Below are 24,739 nucleotides of genomic sequence, written 5' to 3'. Positions count from 1 at the left end.
AGATTCTGTCCACAATCATGTGAAGAGCAGTTTGTGGTTGGATCACTGTTCTTTTTGTGGATGTATCACATTAATCAATGTTGCAGCACATATTTAAAATAGAAAATTAGAACTCTAATAACGTAAACATTTTACAACACAATGAAACAATGTATTCTGGGACTGTAGTTTGAAGCAGCTGTAAACTGAATTGGTGATATCGCGAACGAGACTTCAATGCCCAGAAACGTAATCTTTTTGTTGTAGCTGTACGGCTTGTTCGTGAGAGTCGCCCTGAACTAGCAGTTGTGCAAATTCCCTGATCTTTTAATAATCTGGATATATTTTGGTCAGTTTATGTAAATCAAAATGATTTGAAGATCGAATAATCTGCCCAGCGCCCGGCTCAGGTCCTCTCGTCAACCAGCACTGTCTTGTAATGTTTACTTCTTTAGTGCTTCGGCGTGTCCTCTCGAGCGCTTGTATAGCGGACTGGTGTAGTGTCTGTTAGCTAAATTATTTTACACAAACAGTTCATAGGTTGGGTAGCTTTATTCACACGAAGGATATCCATCGTGCACAATCGATGTAAATACTCGATGTGAATACACCCAGGTAGTTGCAGCCATAGTCGAGAACGAAGTGCGAGCAAGATCCTCGTTCATGATGGCGATGTTTCGCAGTTTTGTGTCGGCTACTCATCAGCTCAGGCAGCATCAACAAAACGGGGCAGCCGCGGCTGCCACTGGCGAGAGCCTCGAGAGCCAGTTCTCCTGCCCAATTTGCCTGGAGGTGTATCATAAACCTGTCACCATTGGAAGATGTGCCCACACGTAAGTTGGCGGATTTGTGATCTCTTGCTTCTCAGACAAGTCTCTCACTTAAACAACAGCAACGTGCTATTGTATATAGCATATAGTCTCTCATATTTGTATTAGTTGTTGTCACGTATCAGTCTGCAGATACTGAGCTGTCAATCTTATTTTTGCTTGTCACCTAAAGTAACGGTTTTGTTATAAAATGCTTATGATTCACAGCAAAAATGGCACATCTATGATAGAAAAAACTGCACTGATACTGGGATAGGGATATTGTTTTTGTTTTTCCATGGATGCCAACTTGTCAAAGGGAATGCAAGGGAGCTCAGACAGTAGAACAAAGCGGGCTAGGTGGTAGTTCAGTGCCTCTCGAAACGCAATATCGACGTAAAATACTAACTAAGCTATTATAGCTGATTTGATGAGAAATGTTGGACAACAGCTTTTTCATAATAAAGACATAATAGCTACAGACAGAGGAAATGCGTGGCTAACTCAACACAAATTAGATTAGTCGAGGCAGCCGATAGGAGGCACTAGATGGTGCCCACGACCGGCTGCCTAGGCTAAAATGAGACGTGTTGTCGAAAAGAGGAAGACCGTTTTGTATACTTTAAGCCAGCACTAGGATATGTGGAAACAACAATACTAAAATGTTGAATGGAATGTTTTGGATTCTCATGATGCTCATCGCATTGTTTGATCTATCATGTTTCTGTAGCGTTTTAGCACTCAGTCAGAGAAGAAGCCGAATTATTCATGTTTTTTTTTCATGTTTGTTTTCCCACCACTGCATTTCGCAATAAGCTTGCCACAATGTCCTTGACTAGGCCTCGGGAACGTGGGTAATGTAACCTCAGTGTGGCACATGAGAGTTGCCTTTGATCTGTGAGGTGCTGCCTCTGGTACATTGAGCAGAGCTGGTACACTGAGCAGAGCTTCTGCCTGCACCATTCTCTCACTGTGATCAATTCACATTTCACAAGTACATGAAAAGACTGCAGCTGTGAAAGGAAGCTCGCTGAATAGTGGTTGTAAAAGTTGGGTTGAGAACATGGCATTAATTTTCCTCAATTAGACACATTTTTACAATCGTTATGCCACACTTGTTTTGGTAAGAACACACACCGCAAGGTTAAAAACCAAGGGGTCTGAATGCTCCATTTTATAAACCATTTGAATGAGTTTAAAAAAAGCTACTTGGAGGAGCCACATCTGTACTAGTTATTGACCAATTATGTCTAGTTCCCCTAATCTGAACATTAATGAACATCTGTGTAGGGCTGTAGCCGAAGTAACACCACCTGTGTTTTATTTATTTTGCCTCCTGTGAATTTCATTACTAGCAGTTACACAGAAAAGGTCTAGATGTAGTCTACTCTAAAATGTTATTTTTGAGGGCAACTTGATGTCCATTCTTCTGCTGTCAACACTAAAGATTACTGGCGTTTTGAAAACAGCTCCCTCCTATTCTTCCTTTTTGACACCTTCTGTGTGTCTACAGGAATGAATGTGTAGGGTTGCCTTGAAGCTGACTACATTGTCACTCGCCAAACAAACCGTTCCTCCTGACCTTTTTTTAGGATTTTATTTTTCTGACAATGGGAGCGCTAATATGGCTGCTCATTTAAAGACGTGAGTCAGACAGACCTCAGAGCCTCATCTTTTTTGTCTGTCTGTCTTGTATGAAGTGGTGTAATGTGGGTCTGATGGGTGGATTGAATAGTTTGCTCAAGATGTTGTTTGCTGTGTGGCTGTCTGTTAGCCTGTCCCACCAGCAGTACTGAGTTTGCTGATGACATTTGGGTGAGGTACTCAGAGCAGCTCTTCTCGCTTTCATTTGCCTGCTCCCTCCAGTGACATACAGCTTTTCTGTGGCTCACTTCTATCTGACATGCATGTAGGCTAGTCCGATCTGTGTGAGATTGGCTCTGTGGATGTCAACATCTCACATCACACACACCATCGCTGAGGTTAACACTTATGCAAGCCATCTTCTTCCTCATCAGGAGTTAGTGTCCAAGCAGATATCAACACCCATGAAAGTGTGTAGAAAACATGACATTGTGTAACATGGGCTAATACTGTACATTTTTATTTTGTGTTTAACGTTAATTCAACTAGGAGTGGTCATGTCGTTGACTCAGATATGACCAATATCTCTCTTAAGTACAACATTTTTTCTCTGCTCTCTATTCATACAGCATAATGCCAGTGAGGGGCATATAACGCTCATTTGGGGACATATGCATACAGTCAGTCTAAATATAGAAATAACCACAGGGAGAATTAATGTATTTTCTATTAAACCTCATTATTGAGGTCAGTGGTTCTGGTTGAACCCAGAACTAAAGGTCCTGTCTGTGCTATTATTCTGACAATAACACTTGAAGCATGAAATGTACATGGATGTAATCCAGCGGGAGAAAAAAGAGCTGGGGATGATGGAATTACACACTGTTGTCATGATTGCACTACCACACACACAGAGCTGAGTAGAAAAGTACACTTGCACGCACATGTCCTGGTGCTGCTCATTGTCATGGTGATGCTAAAGGCCTACTCACGGCATAATAATGGCTGGAATCGAGTCAATGGAATGGAATCAACCACATGAAACCAGGTGTTTGATACCGTTCCATTGACTCAATTCCAGCCATTATTATGAGCCGTCCTCCTCTCTGAAGCCTCCAGTGACTCACAGGTATGTATCCACGTGGACAACTCATTTTTAGCCATTGATCTTGGTATGAGATTACTTTTTCCAAGTGTCTGTATTACCTTGCCCTGGACAAAACTGAGAGACTCCGGTCTATTCAGCATTATAGACAATATTATGATTAAGATCAAATCATCTAATCAAATGGCTACCCAGACTATTTGCATCGCTCCCCACCCCCCTCTCCCCCTCTTTTACATTGCTGCTACTCTGTTGTTGTCATCTATACATAGTCACTTTTTAATAACTCTACCTACATGGACATATTACCTCAACTAACCGGTGCCCCCGCACATTGACTCTGTACCGGTACCCCCCTGTATATAGTCTCGCTATTGTTATTTTACTGTTGCTCTTTAATTACTTGTTATTTTTATTTCTTATTCTTATCCGTATTTTTTTTTTAACTACATTGTTGGTTAGGGGCTCGTAAGTAAGCATTTCACTGTAAGGTCTACCTACACCTGTTCTATTTGGCGCATGTGACTAATAAAATTTGATTTGAGATAGGAACCGTATATCTGTTTGTAAATTCCAAATCCCTCACCCAAAAGGACCGCTCCACAATCCCAACATTATCTCACTCAAACTCTCCAGAGCATGCACTTTAGTCTTCATCGCAAACCCCAATCTGTTGAAACCTCAGGCCAGACCTAATCCGTATCCCACTCAGTGGTAAAGTCTCCATCTGGCTGTTTCAACCCCTTACCCCAATCTTCTCTTGAACATAGACAAAAGCGTCAATGGAGAAATGGGTGCATCTCAAACAGTGTGCATCAGCATAACCGTCCAGTAACACCTGCTCAAAGCCTTTACCTAAGCTTCATCCCTCGTCTACTCTCTCTTTTTTTGTATCTCTCTCCCTCCATCCCTCTCTTCCTCACGTGGTGTTGTTAGTGGGCTGAACCCAAGGCAGCCTGACTCCTACCCATCCCCCACCTCCCTCCTTGTCTAGGGTGATTTGATGAAGTTTGCCCATTGAGAGAGGGAGGGAGGAAAGGAGCAAAACAGGAGCTTTTATTCCTTCAAGGTTGTCCTGCATTCTCGTGTTCTCACTCAGCTATGCAGTGTGCCGGCATACATTTTTTGCTGTCTCTCGTTCCATTCTTTCTCTCTCCCCTGCTCTAGCCGAGCTGCTGCTGGGGAGATTGAACAAAAGTCTCACATGAGAGCCTCTTAGGCCACGGAGGAGACCACTATCTACCTTCTACACTACTGTGTGCACACATTGCTTAAGCATGCCGTCTCACTCGCACACAATCACATACACACGGACTCGTGCACCTGCTTTGCCTCCTGTGGCGTTGGCATGGATCCCACTGTTGGATTTTAAGTCTGTTTCCTCTGGCCAATATGGCTTTCTAATCAGCTCCCCACTCTGCTAAATGGGTCTGTGGGAAAGGGCAATATACTGTTTAACTATTGTAGCTACAACAACAAAAACAGTAGACTACTAAAGACTGTTGCCAAGCACGATTGGCATTGCAACCTGGCAGAAAACTGATCATGCACTTTGTGTGGTCTGATGTTGCATCAGGATACCTTTAGCTGAACCTTCCTGTGTGGGTGGGCGGTAGCCTGAAAGGCTGACTTAAGTGTCTTTCATTTAGTTGTCTCAGTACAGTGTCAGAATTGAAGGGTTTGTTTTGCCTCTCATGCAGACAGTAATTTGCAGAAACAGTCCTTAAATGTCCTTTGGTTCTTCTACAAAGAGCAGGTGGATATTTTTAAGCCATTACTGAGACTGTTCTTGGCTTCCTCTCTGTAACGATGTGTGCTGAGTGTCAGGAAGCATGTTCAGGGAGTGAGTGTTTTAATAAATAAACAGAACATAATACAAAGCAATGAAACACAAACAATACACAGACATGACACATATATATATAGGGAAGGTAATCAGGGAAGTGATGGAGTCCAGGTGAGTCTGACGACACGCAGGTGCGCGTAACGATGGTGACAGGTGTGCCTCATAACGAGCAGCCTGGTGACCTAGAGGCCGGAGAGGGAGCACACGTGACCGTACCCCCTCCCCGACGCGTGGCTTCAGCCGCAGGACGCCAACCAAAAGGGACGATCCCGGGGATCAGGAGCAGACAGGTCACCCCTGCTGATGCGCGGGGATCTGACATACCGGCTGAGGCAGGGGAGCCGTGGCAATCCGGCTGAGGCATGAGCCTGACGGGCCAGTGGAAGCAGGGCAGCCTGGCGATCCAGCGAAGGCATGAAAGCCTGACGAACCGGCTATAGCATGGGAGCCTGACGAACCGGCGGAGGCAGGGTAGCCTGACGAACCGGCGGAGGCATGAAAGCCTGTAGCGGCTACCGAACCCGACTTCATTCCACCGGACACAAAAACTATATATAAAATCCCTTATGCTTCCCTTAGGTGAGGCGTTATTCTGTAACGATGTGCGCTGAGGCGTCCAGGTGAGTCTGATGACGCGCAGGTGCGCGTAACGATGGTGAAAGGTGTGCGCCATAATGAGCAGCCTGGTGACCTAGAGGCCAGTGAGGGAGCACACGTGACACTGAAAAATGTGTTTGTTTCACAACCTAGCCTACTGCTGGATTTTCATTCCTAGTACTCACAATGATGTACATTGCACTACAGCCTTCTAGGCTATACTGTGAGATGCATGGGAGCGATTCTCTTGCACGTTGAAGCTTTTCCCTCTGCGTTGAGATACAGTGACTTTGGTGTTACTGTGCATTCAGAGGATGTCCAGCTGAGAGAACCTTGAGGTGTGTCATGTCAAAACGAATTGTCCTCGCCCCCACCCCCTCTAACAGTGGAGTGTCACGTAAGCCATGTGTTTCAATGGGCAGGCAGGGGATGTATAAGCAAGGGGTTGACTGGGATGGGCAGTAGTCTCCTCTGATTCTGCAGGAGATTATACAGGCTAGCTCTACGGTTCCCCTCATTTCTGCTGCTGGTTTTCTGTGATGTCAAGCCTTTAATTCTGTCCTGTGACGTTACAGTGACAAGCCCATCTGACGGCGTGTGAGAAGAGCCTTATTTCAGCTGAGAACGAAGCTTCTGAAAGTCACATGTAAAGATGTTCCGGCATGTCAAACTTGCTGAATGTGTGAAAGGCCCTCGCAAACTCATACCCTCTCTGCTCTGTTAAATCGGATTGTTTTAAGGTTGAAGCCTGTGTCTGTTCAGGGGGAGAAACACCAATGAGTTCCTACTTCTCCTCTATGATCTGCAGTGTCTACTTTACTGTATTTCTGAGCAGTAGATTGAACTGAGCTGTGGTGTAGATGGTGTGGAGCCAACCCTGAGGCTTCTGTGTTCTAGTAGCACCTGGCTTCATTTGCTCTCATTAGCCTACCTCTGCAGCTCCTGAAGTGGCAGCAAATATCTCTCCGAAAGCTTACTCTCCCTTCTCTGCACAGGAAATATTGTCAGCTCGCCTCATTCCTTCAGGGAGGGAGTTGGAGAGGGTAGATCAAATATACATAGTTATGGAGCTTCTCTCCTTGTAGCACCATACATCATCATATATACCATATGCATCAGCAAGTCGTCCCGGTATCCTTGGGCCAGGTGTGTGCTGCGTGGTGACGGCAGGCGAGGCCATTGTCTCTCTCTATAATGGGGAGATGGCACTATTTTTACACATAGCTAGGCCTCTTTGTTGACTCTCTTTTACTCCTGGGGGAATAGGCTGTTCCTCGCCCGCTCCTTTAACTCCTTCCTTAGGTAGCCTAATAATCACATTCCTGTGTAATATTCTAAATAGTAGGCAACTGCTTATCTATGGATGAGAATTTCATGTAAATACTCAGGAAGCATATTGGGCATGGCCAAAATGTGTACAACTAGGCAGTACAGAACAGTATTTCAACAACGCCATTTTCACCCTTGAGTGTTTGTCACTCCCATGTCACCACACACTTGACCACAACTCTTTCTTTAGCCCCTTCTCAGTTAGACACAAGACGCGCGTGTGTGTGTGAGCCTGCAGGTGGTGGCGTTCAGCTGTCTGAATGTTAAATACAGTGGCGGTGATTTAAGTGTCTAATAGGAGTCTACTAAACCCGGGCATCTTTAAGTGATGACAGACGAGGTTAGAAGATAAGTTGGCTTACAGCCGTTCAGGATGCTTACTTTGAAAGACCTCTGCTGCCACTGGGGTACTTGGGACAGATTTGTATTTCATTGATATTGAGATGCATTTCCCCACAGACTTATGTGGAGGAGTTGTACTCTGCAGGACAGGGAGATGAGCATTTTTTAAGGGGCTCGTGTTGCTCGCTGCATGTTCTGCAGACTGTTGTAGTTCGACACTGTCGTAGCTCTGTCTGTCCTGTACTCTCTCTTCTGTCTGTCTGTCTGTGTCTGGCCAAAATGGTGTTTTAGCACTGTTGGCTTTTAGTATTCATCAGTGCTGTTTGAATATGTGTGCTTTCTTCAATGCTGCTCCTCTCAAGTTGGTATCTCTAGTCTCTGAGACAGTATCAACCCTAGACAGTCCATCACGGTCCAGACAGAGAGCTTCACTACATCTCAGCTGATCAAACGGGTCCCCAAACGATCTGTTTTGGAGCTGCCAAAAAGTTTGAGTCCCTTCCTCCCACCTATCTGTTTTATTGATCTATAAATAGGTTTTTGGGATCGTTTTCTGGAGTGTCTGGGAACGTGAATAGGTATGAGGACAGACTGCAAACGTTATTTTGATCTAACCTAATAGACACCACACTTTGCAAGATAGACACAGGCCCGCACTTCGAACAACACCTCACGGAGCAACTGACTCCGACATGAGGGTCAGAACGCAATGTGCGCCAGTGACATTTATGCTAGCTGAGCCTCACACACACAAACATGTTATGTTGTTGGATCCTCGTGTCAGCATTGTAGCAATCATTTGGCCAACGTCTTTCATGATGCTATTGGTTTATTAAGGTAGTAGAAAAGGACGGCAAATGACTTGTACTGCTCTGATATTGAGATGTGCTGCAATTCTGTAGCCTAGGCTAGCTGAGTATACCTTTTGAATACGAGGCAATGATAGCCCCAGAGAATATTATTACCAGCCTCCACACTCATGTATAAATTCTCAAAGAAATGTCTTTCCAAGTATTGTGGACTGTTGAGAATAGGTCTAGGCCTACTCACGAGGCCTAATTTATTAGCAGATTTGAATCTTAATGCAGGCATCCACTTCTCAGCTCAACAGTGTTGTTTGGCGGATGGAAACCAATTGAGTTTGTGGATATTTTGAACATGTTTTGACTAGATTACATTTTTACTAAAAGATTGCCAGTGTTTTGGGGTTTCCTATGTGACTGGGAAGAAGGAAGTGACTCCAGAGAAGGTCACATGGGTCATGTAGCTGGTTGAGAATGGATGGAGTGAAGTGAGAGATGTTTAGCTATTAAAACTAAGCCCATGCTAATGTGATAACTAAGGTGCTGAAACACAGTGCCATTACTTTAATAGACATCCCCTGACGCTATTTAGCGCTCCGCTGTGTTGAGTTTATTAGCCACTTGAATAGCCTGCCTGAGGGCAGACTGCACGGCTTCATCCACAAGCGGTGAGTTCTGGTCACCAGCTGAAAGAGAAGAACAGTGGTAGACCCGCAAAGTTAGAACCAAGACTGGTTGTGGCTATGCAGCGAGATCTGAATTCTGAAGTGCAACATGGCTCCTTACATATCTGACCCCTCCCTACCCTACCCGCTCGTCTTCAGGCTGACAGGGCCATAAAGCATCCAGCAGCCCTGGAAAAATCCGCAATGATTCAGTACTCTGGCAGTATAAACTCCTGGCTCGTTTGTCAGGGGAGGTTTCGCAGCCAGACCAAGACCAGCTCTCTGGGCCCTCTGTTTGCTGACGTCACCCTCCCTGCACTATGCTAGCCCCCCCCCCCTCCCTCCCTGTGTTAGGTCCCCCTGGCAGTGCTGACTGCTGACTCATGTCGTCATGGGAGGTGACTGCCCATCACTCAGCCTGTTTGCATGCCACCACAGGGGCATTTCTCAGCCCCACCATGGCCCAGCACCCAGCGGTGCCCACGTTGCTCAGAGCCGCCAGAGGAGATGATGATGGGTTGAATGCTGGGTCTGTCTGACTGAGTGATGCTGCCCCAGCAAATAGATACACCACTTCTCTAATGGCACTGAATGAGACTGACTGACTGGAGGTCACTGTGCGGGCAAACCTTGAGAAGAGGTTCATAGAATGTTATTAAAGCACACAAACACATATCATTGAGATGACACATTTTTCTGGGACACTCACGCCGAATAATCGCTCTGATTCACTTTGTGTTTAGACTTTACGTATCATTCAACGACTGACTGCCTCTCGGTCTCTGTGTGTGTGTGTGTGTGTGCAGGTTCTGTGGGGAGTGTCTGCAGCCTTGTCTCCAGGTCACCTCTCCCCTCTGCCCTCTGTGCCGCATGCCTTTTGACCCAAAGAAGGTGGACAAGTCCTCCAGTGTGGAGAAACAGCTGTCCAACTACAAGGCCCCCTGTCGGGGCTGCAGCAAGAAGGTGAACTACACTACTATGGCCTGCCACTCTGTCCAACACACATACTGTACAGATGCACACTTGATGATACACACTACCACTCACAAACACACTCAAAACATCTCCCTGCCCATTTATTCACTTAATAGCATGTCTTACTCTCTCTCTCTCCTGTTCCTCTGTCTCGATCTCTCCTATACCTCTACCTCTGTTCCTCTACCTCGCTCTCTTTTTATGTCCCCCCCACCCCTCCCTCTCTCTCCTCCTCTTTCCACTGGCGGGCTCCAGGTGTCTCTGGTCAAAATGAGGTCACACATCTCCTCTTGCGCAAAGGTCCAGGAACAGATGGCCAACTGCCCAAAGTTTGTGCCTGTGGTCCCCACTTCACAGCCCATTCCCAGGTAATCTCTCTGTCTAATTGTTTCAAAACATCTCCTGCCATGTCACTGATGCGTCGTTAAACAGTGTTTTTTTTGGCCTTTTCCCCCCCAACATTGTCCCAGCCATATCCGCGGCAGCGGGAATAATTAAGTCCTTCACAATAGTATGGGACTTGCCTGTCCTAGCCACTCGGTAGCTCACCATATAAGATGCTTCTAGCCCCTTCTTATTAATGATATCTTGCTTTTATACATGTCTTACTACTCGAAAGCCGTCTTAATTCTCACTCCAAAAAAGTCCCGTGGCTTATTAATGGACAATTTAAAAATGTGAAGAGAAAAAAATTCATATGTACAGTGGGGCAAAAAAGTATTTAGTCAGCCACCAATTGTGCAAGTTCTCCCACTTAAAAAGATGAGGCCTGTAATTTTCATCATAGGTAACTTCAAATATGACAGACAAAATGAGAAAAAAATCCAGAAAATCACATTGTAGAATTTTTAATTAATTTATTTGCATATTATGGTGGAAAATAAGTATTTGGTCAATAACAAAAGTTTCTCAATACTTTTATATACCCTTTGTTGGCAATGAGAGGTCAAACGTTTTCTGTAAGTCTTCAAAAGGTTTTCACACTGTTGCTGGTATTTTGGCCCATTCCTCCATGCAGATCTCCTCTAGAGCAGTGATGTTTTGGGGCTGTTGCTGGGCAACCCGGACTTTCAACTCCCTCCAAAGACTTTCTATGGGGTTGAGATCTGGAGACTGGCTAGGCCACTCCAGGACCTTGAAATGCTTCTTACATAGCCACTCCTTCGTTCCCCAGGCGGTGTGTTTGGGATCATTGTCATGCTGAAAGACCCAGCCACGTTTCATCTTCAATGCCCTTCCTGATGGAAGGAGGTTTTCACTCAAAATCTCACGATACATGGCCCCATTCCTTCTTTCCTTTACACAGATCAGTCGTCCTGGTCCCTTTGCAGAAAAACAGCCCCAAAGCATGATGTTTCCACCCCCATGCTTCACAGTAGGTATGGTGTTTTTGGATGCAACTCAGCATTCTTTGTCCTCCAAACACGACGAGTTGAGTTTTTACCAAAATGTTCTATTTTGGTTTCATCTGACCATATGACATTCTCCCAATCTTCTTCTGGATCATCCAAATGCTCTCTAGCAAACTTCAGACGGGCCTGGACATGTACTGGCTTAAGCAGGGGGACACATCTGGCACTGCAGGATTTGAGTCCCTGGCGGCGTAGTGTGTTACTGATGGTAGGCTTTGTTACTTTGGTCCCAGCTCTCTGCAGGTCATTCACTAGGTCCCCCCGTGTGGTTCTGGGATTTTTGCTCACCGCTCTTGTGATCATTTTGACCCCACGGGGTGAGATCTTGCGTGGAGCCACAGATCGAGAGAGATTATCAGTGGTCTTGTATGTCTTCCATTTCCTAATAATTGCTCCCACAGTTGATTTCTTCAAACCAAGCTGCTTACCTATTGCAGATTCAGTCTTCCCAGCCTGGTGCAGGTCTACAATTTTGTTTCTGGTGTCCTTTGACAGCTCTTTGGTCTTGGCCATAGTGGAGTTTGGAGTGTGACTGTTTGAGGTTGTGGACAGGTGTCTTTTATACTGATAACAAGTTCAAACAGGTGCCATTAATACAGGTAACGAGTGGAGGACAGAGGAGCCTCTTAAAGAAGTTACAGGTCTGAGAGCCAGAAATCTTGCTTGTTTGTAGGTGACCAAATAGTTATTTTCCACCATAATATGCAAATAAATTCATTAAAAATTCTACAATGTGATTTTCTGGATTTTTGTTCTTCTCATTTGTCTGTCATAGTTGAAGTGTACCTATGATGAAAATTACAGGCCTCATCTTTTTAAGTGGGAGAACTTGCACAATTGGTGGCTGACTAAATACTTTTTTGCCCCACTGTATATATAAAAAAAATAATGTGAATCACATTTTTACATACCCCAGTTTGGGAATACCTGGGATAGGGTCTTTCTGTCTGGAGATTCTGTGAACAACTCAGCCAGAGGAGGTCCCACTCCCAACATGTGCTAGAAGCACTGAGCTACTAGTCTGAGGAGGAGTACTGTGATCACATTCTGTGACGTCCATAGTGACCATCTGGAACTCACAGGTGAACACAGAACAGCTTATCTGTGTCTTTTCTCGGTTGTTGTTTTTACCACATTCCAAAACACAATTTAATTGGGCGATGTTGCCAGCACCACAAAGGTAGAGTCTCATCTAGTCGAAGGCCCAGAGAACACAGTGGACCATCTGCTGGTGTTGTTTACTTGTCACAAAGTCATTATTCTGACTAAATTGTCACTTTTCTTTAGCCCAAGGCTGCAATTATGGTTGGTTGGTATATTTTGTGGAGTTTTTCTGGGGACATTGCTGTTCTATTAAGTCTACAGTATAGTGTGCACCCTTATCGGCTATTCAAATAGACGTCTGTCAAATGGACATTTCCCATTAGCTAGTAGACTGTGTCCTACCTGAGAGACCTGTCAACCTTAAGTCTGATGGGACTAATGGGCTGCCCCTGGTCAGCTGTGGAGGGTAGTGTGTGAATAGGCCCTGTTGTCTTGGTGTAGTGCTGATGGAGCAGTGAGTTAATGAACACATTAAGGACCCTATTCTACGTGTGTGTGGCTCGGCTAGCGTAAATGTCACTGCAGCACATTGCTTTCTGACCCTCATGTCCACACAGACCAGCTGCCCTTCCAGGTGTGCTGCTGGACATGATTGGCATCCTGCTAGTGTCTGGAAACTGGGCCTCAGACTTTGGGGTTATATTCACACAGACAAAAACACACCATCAGTGTGTGTCTGGCAAAGTGTGTGTGTGTGCATACCTATGTTGTATCCATTATGGCTCCTACTAAATGTGTGTTTTCTCCCTGCCTGCAGCAATGTTCCAAACCGTTCCACTTTTTCATGCCCGTTCTGTGGAGCCCGCAATCTGGACCAACAGGAGCTGGTCAAACACTGTATGGAGAACCACCGCAACGATCCCAACAAAGTGGTCAGTCTGCTATGTTATACCCTGAACTATGGACACTGTCGTAGTCTGAGCTATGGACACTGTCGTAGTCTGAATTTCCTCAAGCATTTATGTGCTGATATGAAGTGTTACTTGACGTCACTGCAAGAGATTCTACTGCATTCTGGTTTGGTGTACTGGTGAGGTAATGACAGGGTTGTTGATTGGTTGGTGTGCCGCCAGGTGTGTCCTGTATGTTCAGCCATGCCCTGGGGGGACCCCAGCTACAAGAGCTCCAACTTCCTCCAGCACCTGCTCCACCGGCACAAGTTCTCCTACGACACGTTTGTGGTGAGGATAAGGGCTGGGGTCTGGGCTCTGTGTCGTCTGTTCTTTAGATAGAACTGCTCTAGTCCTGTTGTCAATAATGTAACTGTAATATCCTAGTACTGTCACTGGGATATCCTAGTACTGTCACTGTGATATCCTATTACTCGAACATGAATGCACTGCATATCTCAAAGCAGTCTGCTTTATTTATTTGGTGTCAGGCATTATTTGCTCAGTGGTTGACTGTGTGACTTTGTGTTTGCAGGACTACAGCATTGACGAGGAGTCATCACTGCAGGCAGCCATGGCCCTGTCCTGTCAAATCAAATGTTAAAGTGAGTGACTGTCTGACTCTGTGTTTACAGGACTACAGTATCGATGAAGAGGCGGCACTACAGGCAGCCCTGGCTCTCTCCATGGCAGAGAACTGAGAGTCCCCCATTCTGCTGTCTGGGGACGCACTTCCATCCTGACACCCCACTAGCTCTCTTTCTTTCTCTGGATCCACCCCATATCCAGCCCCCTCACAGGGAGAGTTTGGAAGGACTTGGCCCTGGTCTAGACTCCCACTCTGGGAGAGCTACAGAGAGATTATCTCCTAACCCTGTCCCTGATCCTCTGCCTGGCCCTTCATCCACTCTGCTCACCTGCTTAACTCGTCCCATTACATCATACTCTCAGCCGGCAGCAGCCCCTTCACTTCCTGTATAATGGGGAGGAGGGGAGCTTGGCCTCCAATAAATGTTGCAATTCAAAACCACTGCAATGCAAAACAATGAGGGCAGCATGGACATTGTTGTTATTCTGCAGAAAGTATGAAGGTTCCCAAAAGTAATAATTCAAGGTATTTTCTTTTACTCTTTATTTTTCACTGTTCAAATGAAACGTTTTCAAACTCCAGGATGAGTCGCATGACAGACGTTCTTGTAAAAGTACCACAGATTAGTTCTGTTAAAGTTTATTCTCAAGTGCATAGTTTGATGGCTTTTTGATTGAGGGACTACAGTTGAATGGCTTGACCTCATTCTCAGTGTGATAATCTTACCGCTGGGTGACAGTCTAGACATGACCAGTTAAACACAGAGAGAGGACATTCTTGCATCCCCATCACGACAACACACTAACATTTGCAACGCGAATCAAAACAAACTCTCAAACTATCCCCTTTTGTATTCAGAGTTCGTGTGAATACTTGCACTTGTCACATTTTTCTACATGATTGTTCTTATTTCACAGTTGAGAAACAGAATTGTAGTACTCCATTCATTCTTCACTCTGCTGATATTTTTATGAAGCACCAGACAAGATAAAAATATATTTTTGGAAAATGTCCCAGTTTCAAATGGTGTACTAATAATAAGAAACGTGTTTATTGGAGATGTGTTCGTTGTTTTACCACCTTTTTCTAAGTACCCGTTGGTACTGTACTGCTGGCATCAAACAGTTGTTAGCAGGAGCTTAGAGCTCATGTGTAATACGCTCTCAAACACAAGAGGGCGCCCCGGTCTCAAAATAGACCTGGCAATAGTCATTCAAAGCCATGTTCTTCAGTCAGTGTTACTCCAAGTCATCATGTTTATACCCATTCACAGTATTGTGAAGAATGTCCATGTGTTTTCTAAATATATGACCCGTTTGGTTTAGTGCCCAGTAGGAAAAGTGCAATATTATGACGTGAGTACTGTTGGATAAGTCTATCCTTGTGGTTGAGTTGGTTGCTGCCCCATAAGAGTCCAGTTTTATGTTAATTATTGTCTTGAACACCAATGTTGGTCTGATAGTAAAATGCAAATGTCAAAGTGTACATTGCTACACTGTACAGAATCTGCAATATTCCTAGGCCATTTACCTTTCAGGTTCCACACTGCTCCAATCTCAGTGGGGTCTCCCCAAAACCCATTAGTCATCAGAGCTGTGAAAAACAGATTAACAGGCCTGGAATGTGTATGGTATATTCAATCATTATGTTCCAATGGTTTGTTAAAGACATCCACTTTCTGATAACGCAGTAATTATTCAAGTTGGATTTAAACAGAACAGCTGCATATTCAATTTTATGAGATCAATTTCTCTAAAGGCACTTTGCTTCAAAGGGATAAAATTATAAAAGTACGTTTCCCCAAAGTAGATGTCCAATTATAAGCCATGTTTGAGTAGTAGTGTACCCTTTGAGCTAGCATTGATCTATGGAGATTTAAGAGAATGTTTTGGTTTACTCTGATGAAGGATGCCTTGTGGGAAACTGGTTAGATTGTTCTTATATAGCAAGCAATGGAGGAAGATATTATGTATTGTGATTAGTTGTTACTAGACTGACTAGTAAAAGTATAATGGTCTGTCCATTTGTGATTTACCTTGTTTCTGAGGAGAATTGTACATACGGTAGAGAATGCAATGTTTAGGTCTAACTTATCTTTTTCACAGAGCAATGCATTGAAATATTGCACTTTAATTCAGAAATATATTTTGAAGGGTAGGAATTGTCTTTATTTTACTTTAATTCGTTCCAATGTGTCCATTTCATGATGGATGATAATGTAAGTTGTGGCTGTTTTTGTGTAAGAGCAGAAGGAAGGTTATCTCAGTCATAACATGTTTGAGTACAGGAATGGTACAACACGTATTTCTGTTGTCGTTCATATTTTATAGATGGGTATAGATTGCAAAATCAACTGAGAAAACCATCCCAGATGCCCAATAGTGTGGCAAACAAAAATGGGCTCTCGGCTTAGTCAAAGTGTTCTTGGAGATAATACATCCTTATATTTGATAGACATATTTTCAGTGTTTAAATGTAATGTACTGGTTGGTGGCACAGTCTTGACAGGGGTAGCCATTAGAGAAAAACTGTGGTCACCATGAGAAGTCCTGAGTTTCTTCTGGGGTACCAAGGAATTGTCACGCATCTTCAATTCAATCATTTACTCAGCCTTTTTTACTACCTAATAATGATGCTATTTTATAAATAAAAGGTATTGTATGTTTAGATCAGTGTTCATGTGCACAGCTGTAGCCCAATGTAGATTTTGTATGGAGTATAGCTTAAATGTATACTTCTCACTCTGTGTATTGTTGCATCCATGCATAATGCCACTGTACTGTGCATCATCATCCCAGATGTCCTGCTTGTGGTCAAAACCAGCCCAATCTCTGTAAAATAAACACAATGTTGCAGGCCACACACTGATAGACCATCTGCAACAAAGACGCACCAAAAAAAGGACAGTGAAAAGGAATCTATTTGTATGAACTTTGTTGGGTCATTTTTCTCAAGAGGGCCTTACTGAGACTGTCTGTTCTGAACTTGGTAAGGCTGACAGGAAATAGACTGCCATATAGACTGGTATCACAGCAATCAGAGAAGACAGAGCCTGTGTCTCTGACTGTGTACCCCAGGACTTGGCTGCCCTGGGAGTGTATGTAATGTCACTCAGTATAGACACAGGCTGATGTTGTCCTCCCCAGGGGGACTGAGCTGCAGTCACTTGAGCCAGATCGTTTCCTTCAGGGCCACTGTGCCCTAGAGACCCACCCTGGGGTTTTGGCGCTACTGTCAGGGCCTGTGTGTGTTAAATGTGATTTATGCATTCTTGAAAAATAGTAATAATACCAGTAATAACAATGTGGATATTCAAGTTATAACACTGTTTGAAGTTTAATAAGATATTGTATTTGTAGCAGATTTTTTCCCCCAATAAAAACACTGACCCATCCCACTCTTTTTCCTTCCTGATATGTTGTCGCTAGATTTTTGAATTTGATACCCCCACTACTACCGTCACATTGAATGGGTAACATATTTACTGTGTTGTGATCTTTGAACTGAAATTAGAGACGTGACTTTAATCAGGAGTACTGCCAGGAGAAGATCCCCGTCTTCTGCTGGTATGTAACAAGTAGAGTACACAGGGTGGTGTGAGACATTGGGGACAACGCATAATTACTGGCAGTGAATAGAGGCCTTACAATCTCCTTTAGTGGGGGCCTTTTTCAACTGGAGAATGGGGGCCCCAGAGCTCACTGTGGACCCAAGAGGCCTGTAAACAACCACTGGTTGCCAGGGAGATGCCTGTCTTTGGAGGTGCTCTAAAATGGAAGGCGACAGGGGCCTTTGTGACAACACTGCAGCACCGAGGTGACAGACAGGCGGCAAGCATGCAGAGCCTCCAAACCGGTGTGGTGTCTGGAGACCGGGGGTGGCATCTGAAGCAAAACTGCTCTCGCACTCAGACCTTTACTCTGTTGTGGGGCCTGGACTGGTGTCACAACTGTAAACGCTTCACCCAACAATCATTTCTCTCTGTTGCTTGTGATTACCCCCCTGGCACTATTAATAATGATGCCATTGTCTACCTTTCTACACGGGACAGAAGCTGGGTGCCAGGTGAATGGATATGGCCTTGTCCAGCTGTTAAGTTTAGGCGTTTGTGTTTTGAGCAAGTGTGGAGGTGTTGCTATAGTCTGGGATAGCCTATAAGACGACATGAGGGTCCTACACAGTAGTTACTCAAAGTGTAGTGGTCCAATTAACCACAGTCTAAACAGAGCAGAGGGCAGCCCCTGTGACCTGGGCCACACTGGAGGATGTTTTGATTGAGCTATGGATTGGTGGCGTTTGTTGTGTTATGTTAATATAACTTAGGCTTGGTTATAAAGACCTTTCAAACTCCACATACACTATTCAGACCGGTTGAAAAACGTTCTCCTCATTACCCATTGTTATCTCTAAGATCCTCTGTTTGTGTTTCACCTCTATGCAGGTTTTAATGATGACTGGTGTCATAGTGTGAAAACAGTCAAGAAAAAACTCACCCCAAGAGAAAGAAATGACAAGTGACACTACAATGACCTCTCTTATAATGAAGAAAGAAGGCTTTGGCGTTTTTGCATAATCAACCTATCTAATTATTTAATATCGAAATAATACATTGTGAAAAATAATGAGTTTATCATCTTGCCGCTTGTCATTAAATATGAGATTATTCATTTTGAGTGCATCAGCCGACATAATCTTCCACCCTTGAGAGCAACCACCATTGTAGTCCAGCGCTCCCCTGTTCCCAAAACACCTGGCCCTTGAACCCCCTTCCCTCCCTATCCACCCTCATACTGGGGCCTGGGAACCAGCATGGGTCAGCCACTGATGAGGTGCAGGCCTCTGCCATTATATCAGAGAGAAAGTGTGTTACTGAATGGCAGTGCTAAGGTTCTGACCTTAACTCGCACACACACAACATCTATCTCCTAACCTTAACAGGATAATGGCGGACGGAAGACAGGGTGGTGCGGCAGGTGCCGCTTCTCATACGAATGCTGTTATTTTATCTAAAACATCAGGTGTACGCCGACCCCAGCTAAGTAACTCATGCAAAGAGTTAAAGCGCAATTATGTGTTTTATCTCCAGTACTCTGCCATGATTGTCAGTTATGTAGCTGCTCTACTGATAATCTCAGTGCGTCCTTGCTGGGATGACACAATAAATCTACTGGCGGAGAATATCAACACCAAACACATTGGTTCACCGGTCCACAGGAGCGGACAGTACACAACATACCATAATGTTCTGAATAATGGCCAAGTCCACCTCGCTCCCGATTCCACTGAACCGCTTAGGCGTAACAAACACAAGTCCAACATTTATCGGAAACTGTTAAACTATCTGTTCACTACCCTCCAGCTCTCCGGGGATGTGCAACTCAACCCTGGGCCTAACATCACCGAGCCAGCGATACTCACCGGCGTGGGAAGCAGTGGATGGCCTCGTCCACTGATCCTCGCCGCTGTGGAAGTGGGTGAGTGCTATGGTCTCATTGTTTCTCTCGACTCACCCGGCTCCAGGATAGATTTTGACTCTTCAAACATACCCAAGTCGCTATATGCGATCCCCGACTCTGCTTCTGGTACGCAAGCTGTTTTAATTAGTTCCCCGCATCCAGTGCAGGCGGGAGGGATTGTTAATTGCGCTACTGAACTGCCCCTAATCAAAACGAAACAAAACGGCCTAAACCCAGCCGTCAGAAAACACAGAAAATGTAACTTTTTTCAATGTGTCAATCGCTCTCGAGTCATCTGGGACCCACGAGCTAAACCCAAGGGACTACTAGGGGGGCACTTGAACATTCGTAGTGTCATTCCAAAAAGTGATCAAATTCAACATCTACACACAGACTCCAACCTTGACTTCCTCTGCCTCTCAGAGACATGGCTCCTTAAAAACTCTCCATATGCTGCTTTGATTGTGCCTGGCTACACTGTTTTCAGGAGAGACAGGATTGAAGGAAGAGGAGGGGGTGTGATGATTTACATTAAAGAACATATCCGATGTAAACAAATTGAGTGGTCATGTGATAATGAACTAGAATGTATTGGCCTGAAAGTTACACTGTCTCCTCAAATGTATTTTACCCTTATTGGAATGTATAGGCCAACTTCCACCAAAAGTGTGTTTTTTGATCAGTTTAATAACATGCTTAGTGAATGTGATTTTCGGAAAGAGGTCATCTTAATGGGAGATTTTAATATTAATTATGAAGACAAGTCTTGTAGGAAAACTCTCAAACGGATCACTAATACCTTTGACCTTACACAGCTAGTTAAAGGGCCAACCAGGGTGACTTGTTGCTCTAAAACACAGATTGATTTGATGTTCAGTAATAAACCAGAGAGAGTGACTAAATCATTCAATATGGTTACTGGGCTATCTGATCATAATCTGACACTTATAGCCAGAAAGCTGTCTAAGAGCAGGTTTAACCTCTCTACTGTTAGAAAGCCGGATCAACTAAGAGTGAATTAAACTATTTTGAAAACGCAATTAAGGGAATTAACTGGAATGCTCTCTTGTCCTATACAGACGTGGAAGCTGATAGTCAGGATTTTCTATCCACAATCCAGACTACAATAAATGGTTTCCTAAAGAAAATCAAATCCAAACCTGGCCAAAAGAGCACTCTTCCTTGGCTAAATGGAGAAATAAATTTAAAAATTGATGAAAGAACAAGATTATGCTCTAAAAATAGCCCTAAAATCCAAATTAGAGCATGATAGACGCAGGTTTACCATGTTGGGGAAATATGGTGATGAAAGAAATCAGACAGGCCAAGGCAAACTTTTTTATTAACATAATTGGTGAAGCAAAGGGAAATTCTAAATTGATTTGGGAGAATCTAAAAAAGTTAACAGGGAAAGACCATAGTAACACTGCAAAAAGAATAGAAATCATGGTGAATAACAATCTAACACAGGATGCAGCCGAAATAGCAATAGCCTTCAATTCCTACTTTATTGACTCTGTCAGGGTACTGACACAGAACCCATCCACTGTTTTCTTGGGCTCAGTGCTAGTGAATGACGCTCAACCTGTCTTCATCATAAGGGAGGTTTCTGAGTCAAAGGTGAAAAAGGTGATTAGCTCACTAAAGAACCTTTAAAGCCAAATATGTGTTTGGGCTGGACTCTACCTTTCTTAAAAACTACAAAGAGTCACTCATTGGCCCCATTACTAAGGTCACCAACACATCTATTGGTCTCGGGGTGTTTCCAAGGGTGTAGAAGTCGGCCATAATAACAGCCATCTTTAAATCGGACGACCCTGTGAGTAACTACAGGCCCATTAGTATACTACCTGTGGTGTCAAAGGTTGTTGAAAAGTGTGTAGCAGAACAACTGATTGCCCACCTTAACAACAGCCCCTTCACATTACACTCCATGCAGTTTGGCTTCAGAGCGAAATACTCCACAGAAACGGCCAATTGCTTTCTTCTGGAAAATGTGAAGTCCAAGATGGACAAAGGGGGCATTGTTGGGGCTGTGCTTCTGGACCTAAGGAAGGCTTTTGATACTGTTAACCATGATATTCTCATCACAAAATTGTCCAAGTTCAACTTTCCCCCCGATGCCTTGAGATGGATGAAATCATGCCTTGAAGGCAGAACTAGTGTGTCAGAGTGAGCAATGAGCTGTCGCCCACTCTTAGCTATGATGTGGGCGTTCCCCAAGGGTCAATACTGGGGCCCCTCCTGTTCAGCCTGTACATTAATGATCTGCCTTCTGTCTGTACTGGGTCTGAAGTTCAAATGTATGCAGATGATACAGTGATATATGTGCATGCAAAGAGCAAACAACAAGCTGCACAAGAACTCACTACTGTAATGGTCCAGGTTACAAAGTGGCTTAGTGACTCGTGTTTGCATCTCAATGTGAAAAAAACTGTTTGCATGTTCTTCACAAAGAGGGCAACAGATGCTACTGAGCCAGATGTCTATGTGTCAGGGGAGAAGCTCCAGGTGGTATCTGGTTTGAAGTAATTTGGCATCATACTTGATTCCAACCTCTCTTTTAAAAAGCATGTGAAAAAGGTAATTCAGATAACCAAATTCAACCTAGCTCATTTCCGATTTATAGGAAATTGTTTGACTACAGAGGTAGCAAAACTGTACTTCAAATCTATGATACTCCCCCACTTAACATACTGCTTGACTAGTTGGGCCCAAGCTTGCTGTACAACATTAAAACCTATTCAGTCTGTCTACAAACAGGCTCTCAACGTGCTTGATAGGAAGCCCAACAGCCATCATCACTGTTACATCCTCAGAAAGCATGAGTTTCTGAGTTGGGAAAATCTTGTGCAATACACCGATGCATGTCTTGTATTCAAGATCCTAAATGGCCTGGCTCCCCCTCCACTCATTATTTTTGTTAAACAGAAAACCCAAACATATGGCAGCAGATCCACAAGGTCTGCCATGAGAGGTGACTGTATAGTTCCCTTAAGGAAAAGCACCTTTAGTAAATCCGCTTTCTCTGTGAGAGCTTCCCATGTCTGGAATACACTGCCATCAGACACACATAACTGCACCACATATCACACTTTCACAAAATGCATGAAGACATGGCTAAAGGTCAATCAGATTTGTGAACATAATCCCTAGCTGTGTATTGCCGCTTTCAATGTTGTCTGTAGCTTGTGAGGTGTGGAAACACTTTGTTGCTTTTATGGATTTTGTCTTGCTGCTTTTTGTTCTATGTTGCTCTGTCTGTATGCTACGTCTTGCTTGTCCTATGTTGCTCTGTCTGTATGCTATGTCTTGCTTGTCCTATGTTGCTCTGCGTGTGTTCACTGCTCACTGCTCAATGATTGTCTATATTGTAATTGTTTTTAATAACGTTCCCAGGGACTGTGGTTGAATATTAGCCGGCTGGCTAAAACCGACACTTTTACTGAAATATAGATTAATGTGCACTGTCCCTGTAAAAATAAAATAAACTCAAACATACAGGCAAAGAGACTAAATCGAGAAGATAGTGAGGGATCATGCAGAAATACCCTTCTGTCTGTTGAGCTTTCATATTAAACAATGTTGTTGAACAAAGCTGCATTTGATTATCATCAAAAGTGCACACACATATTCATAATCTTTACCAATGATACATATTCATAATCTTTACCAATGATACTATACTTCAGATCATTAACATTTATCATTTTTAAGCACAGTTTTTTTTCTTGATAAATACAATGTTTTGTAAGTAGAACATAATTAGCGTGGCAAGCCAAATAATTCTGGAACATCAGGACCTTTACAGTTGGCTGGTCATTAATCAAATGTTGAAAATGATATAGGTGTTTCACAGTTATTATCGCTATGCACTCTGAAGATGGACTCCTTTGAATAATGGGACAACTTGAACTTTGGGGTTAAACTTTATCCTCTGTCTGTTCTTCTTCACTCTCTTTGTGTCACTCTTCTTACTCTCTTAACTTTTTCTTCTCCTCCAATCTTTCTCCTCCTCTTTTCATCACTCGTCTTCCTTTCCTTCACCTCACTCTTCTACACTCTCCTTGCTTCACTCTTTTTACTCCCTTAAATGTTTCCTTCTCCTTCCTCTCCAATCTGTATTAATAAATAGCATAGTATTAGATCAAATACTTTGGTTAACAGATTCCCATTGCTTGCCTCATTTTTGTATTTTATCTCAAAAACATTGTTTGGAATAATAAATTGTTAGGCTCTGTAACCATATCTTTACCTTTCCTCCTCTGTCTCCTTCACTCTTCTTCCTATCCAGTCTTCCTCCTCTCCTTCCTCTCCACTGCTAATGTTATCCATGAACACTTCTAAATATATTTTCACACCAGTTATTATAATGCCAAACCATTAAAATTGTAATCTACAAAAATATTCTCAGAATTAATTGTGCATTCATTTAATATAATCATATTTTCAAAATAGCCCGTCCACTGCATGTTTACATGTGAACGTTTTTTAACCTACCATAACAGTAGCTAGCTAACTTATTCTACATAGCTAACGTTAGCGAGCATATCATATTTAAAACCTTATAGAGCAGATCATCTATCTATATAATAAATTGTGACAGTATAACATCACTGGTATCTCAAACGATTGTACCTGGCTTGAAAAAACGTTTGTGGTGATGTTGTGGATTCACTTGACACTTGCTAGCTTCTGGGCGAGTTTTCCACGGCAGTTTTCTCTAAAACTATCGCGAGCAAGTAGTTAGTAGAAGAAGAGTGAATGAAGCTGCTATAGCGAGCAGCCCCATCTGTTGGCCTAAACAAGCACAACGCGATTGAGACCGTTAACCGGTAGGCTCTGCTGCCCGGTCTTTCTTGCCAAGTAAAATATTTCCCTTTGCGGTCTGTTTTTAACACACAGTTAAAAACGGGGACAGCTCCAGCCGGGGACAGGCCACCAAAAACAGGGACTGTTCCCGGAAAACGAGGACGTCTGGTCACCCTAGGTTAAAGGTCAGGGCATGGAAAACGAATGTGGTGAGCAAGCAGGAGCCCTTGGACGAAAACAATCTCAGATATCAGATGGAAAATAGGGCGGGGGCGTTGGCTGATTTCGACGGGCCGCTAAATGTTACCAAGCTGCACCTGTTCAGGCCTGCAGGGCTTATTTTCCCACAACAAGTGGACAGATATAACTACCTCCCTGAATACTCCCATCCCCAGTCCACAGCAGCATAGTGGCAGGGTTTTGGTAACAAGCGCAACACATA

At 43.8% G+C, this 24,739-nt stretch overlaps 1 protein-coding gene and 1 long non-coding RNA gene across 3 annotated transcripts; one reads left to right on the top strand and one right to left on the bottom strand.

Annotated features, from left to right (window-relative positions):
* The first annotated feature begins 253 nt into the window (after positions 1–253).
* LOC129834386 (E3 ubiquitin-protein ligase RNF166-like) lies at positions 254–17,426 on the top strand. Of its 2 annotated transcripts, none has more exons than XM_055899315.1 (6): positions 254–812; positions 9,866–10,022; positions 10,290–10,402; positions 13,308–13,422; positions 13,624–13,731; positions 14,076–17,426. In XM_055899315.1, the coding sequence occupies exons 1-6, from the start codon at positions 643–645 to the stop codon at positions 14,139–14,141; spliced, it is 729 nt and encodes a 242-aa protein (XP_055755290.1). In that variant the 5' UTR covers positions 254–642; the 3' UTR covers positions 14,142–17,426. The 2 variants fall into 2 exon arrangements, with proteins under 2 accessions (XP_055755290.1, XP_055755289.1); XM_055899314.1 differs by having other exon boundaries at positions 260–812; positions 13,976–17,426.
* A 3,496-nt stretch (positions 17,427–20,922) lies between these two features.
* Positions 20,923–24,212, bottom strand: LOC129834390 (uncharacterized). The gene is made up of 3 exons (XR_008756245.1): positions 24,124–24,212; positions 23,741–23,828; positions 20,923–23,604 (listed from the first exon to the last, which is right to left on the bottom strand). It is a non-coding gene; the product is annotated as an uncharacterized LOC129834390 (long non-coding RNA).
* Between the last annotated feature and the right edge of the window lie 527 nt (positions 24,213–24,739).

The sequence above is a fragment of the Salvelinus fontinalis genome, chromosome 35 (assembly GCF_029448725.1).
Source record: "Salvelinus fontinalis isolate EN_2023a chromosome 35, ASM2944872v1, whole genome shotgun sequence".
In the NCBI taxonomy this organism is placed as follows: Eukaryota; Metazoa; Chordata; class Actinopteri; order Salmoniformes; family Salmonidae; genus Salvelinus; species Salvelinus fontinalis.
Note: the sequence above shows the minus strand (reverse complement) of the source record. Positions and strands in the feature narration are given on the sequence as shown.

Bases quoted from the DNA above. Each gene is read 5' to 3' on its own strand.
- LOC129834386 (XM_055899314.1), top strand. From the start codon at position 643: ATGATGGCGATGTTTCGCAGTTTTGTGTCGGCTACTCATCAGCTCAGG. The intron at 10,023-10,289 runs GTGAACTACACT...GGCGGGCTCCAG, and splicing joins GTCGGGGCTGCAGCAAGAAG to GTGTCTCTGGTCAAAATGAG. The intron at 13,423-13,623 runs GTCAGTCTGCTA...GTGTGCCGCCAG, and splicing joins GCAACGATCCCAACAAAGTG to GTGTGTCCTGTATGTTCAGC.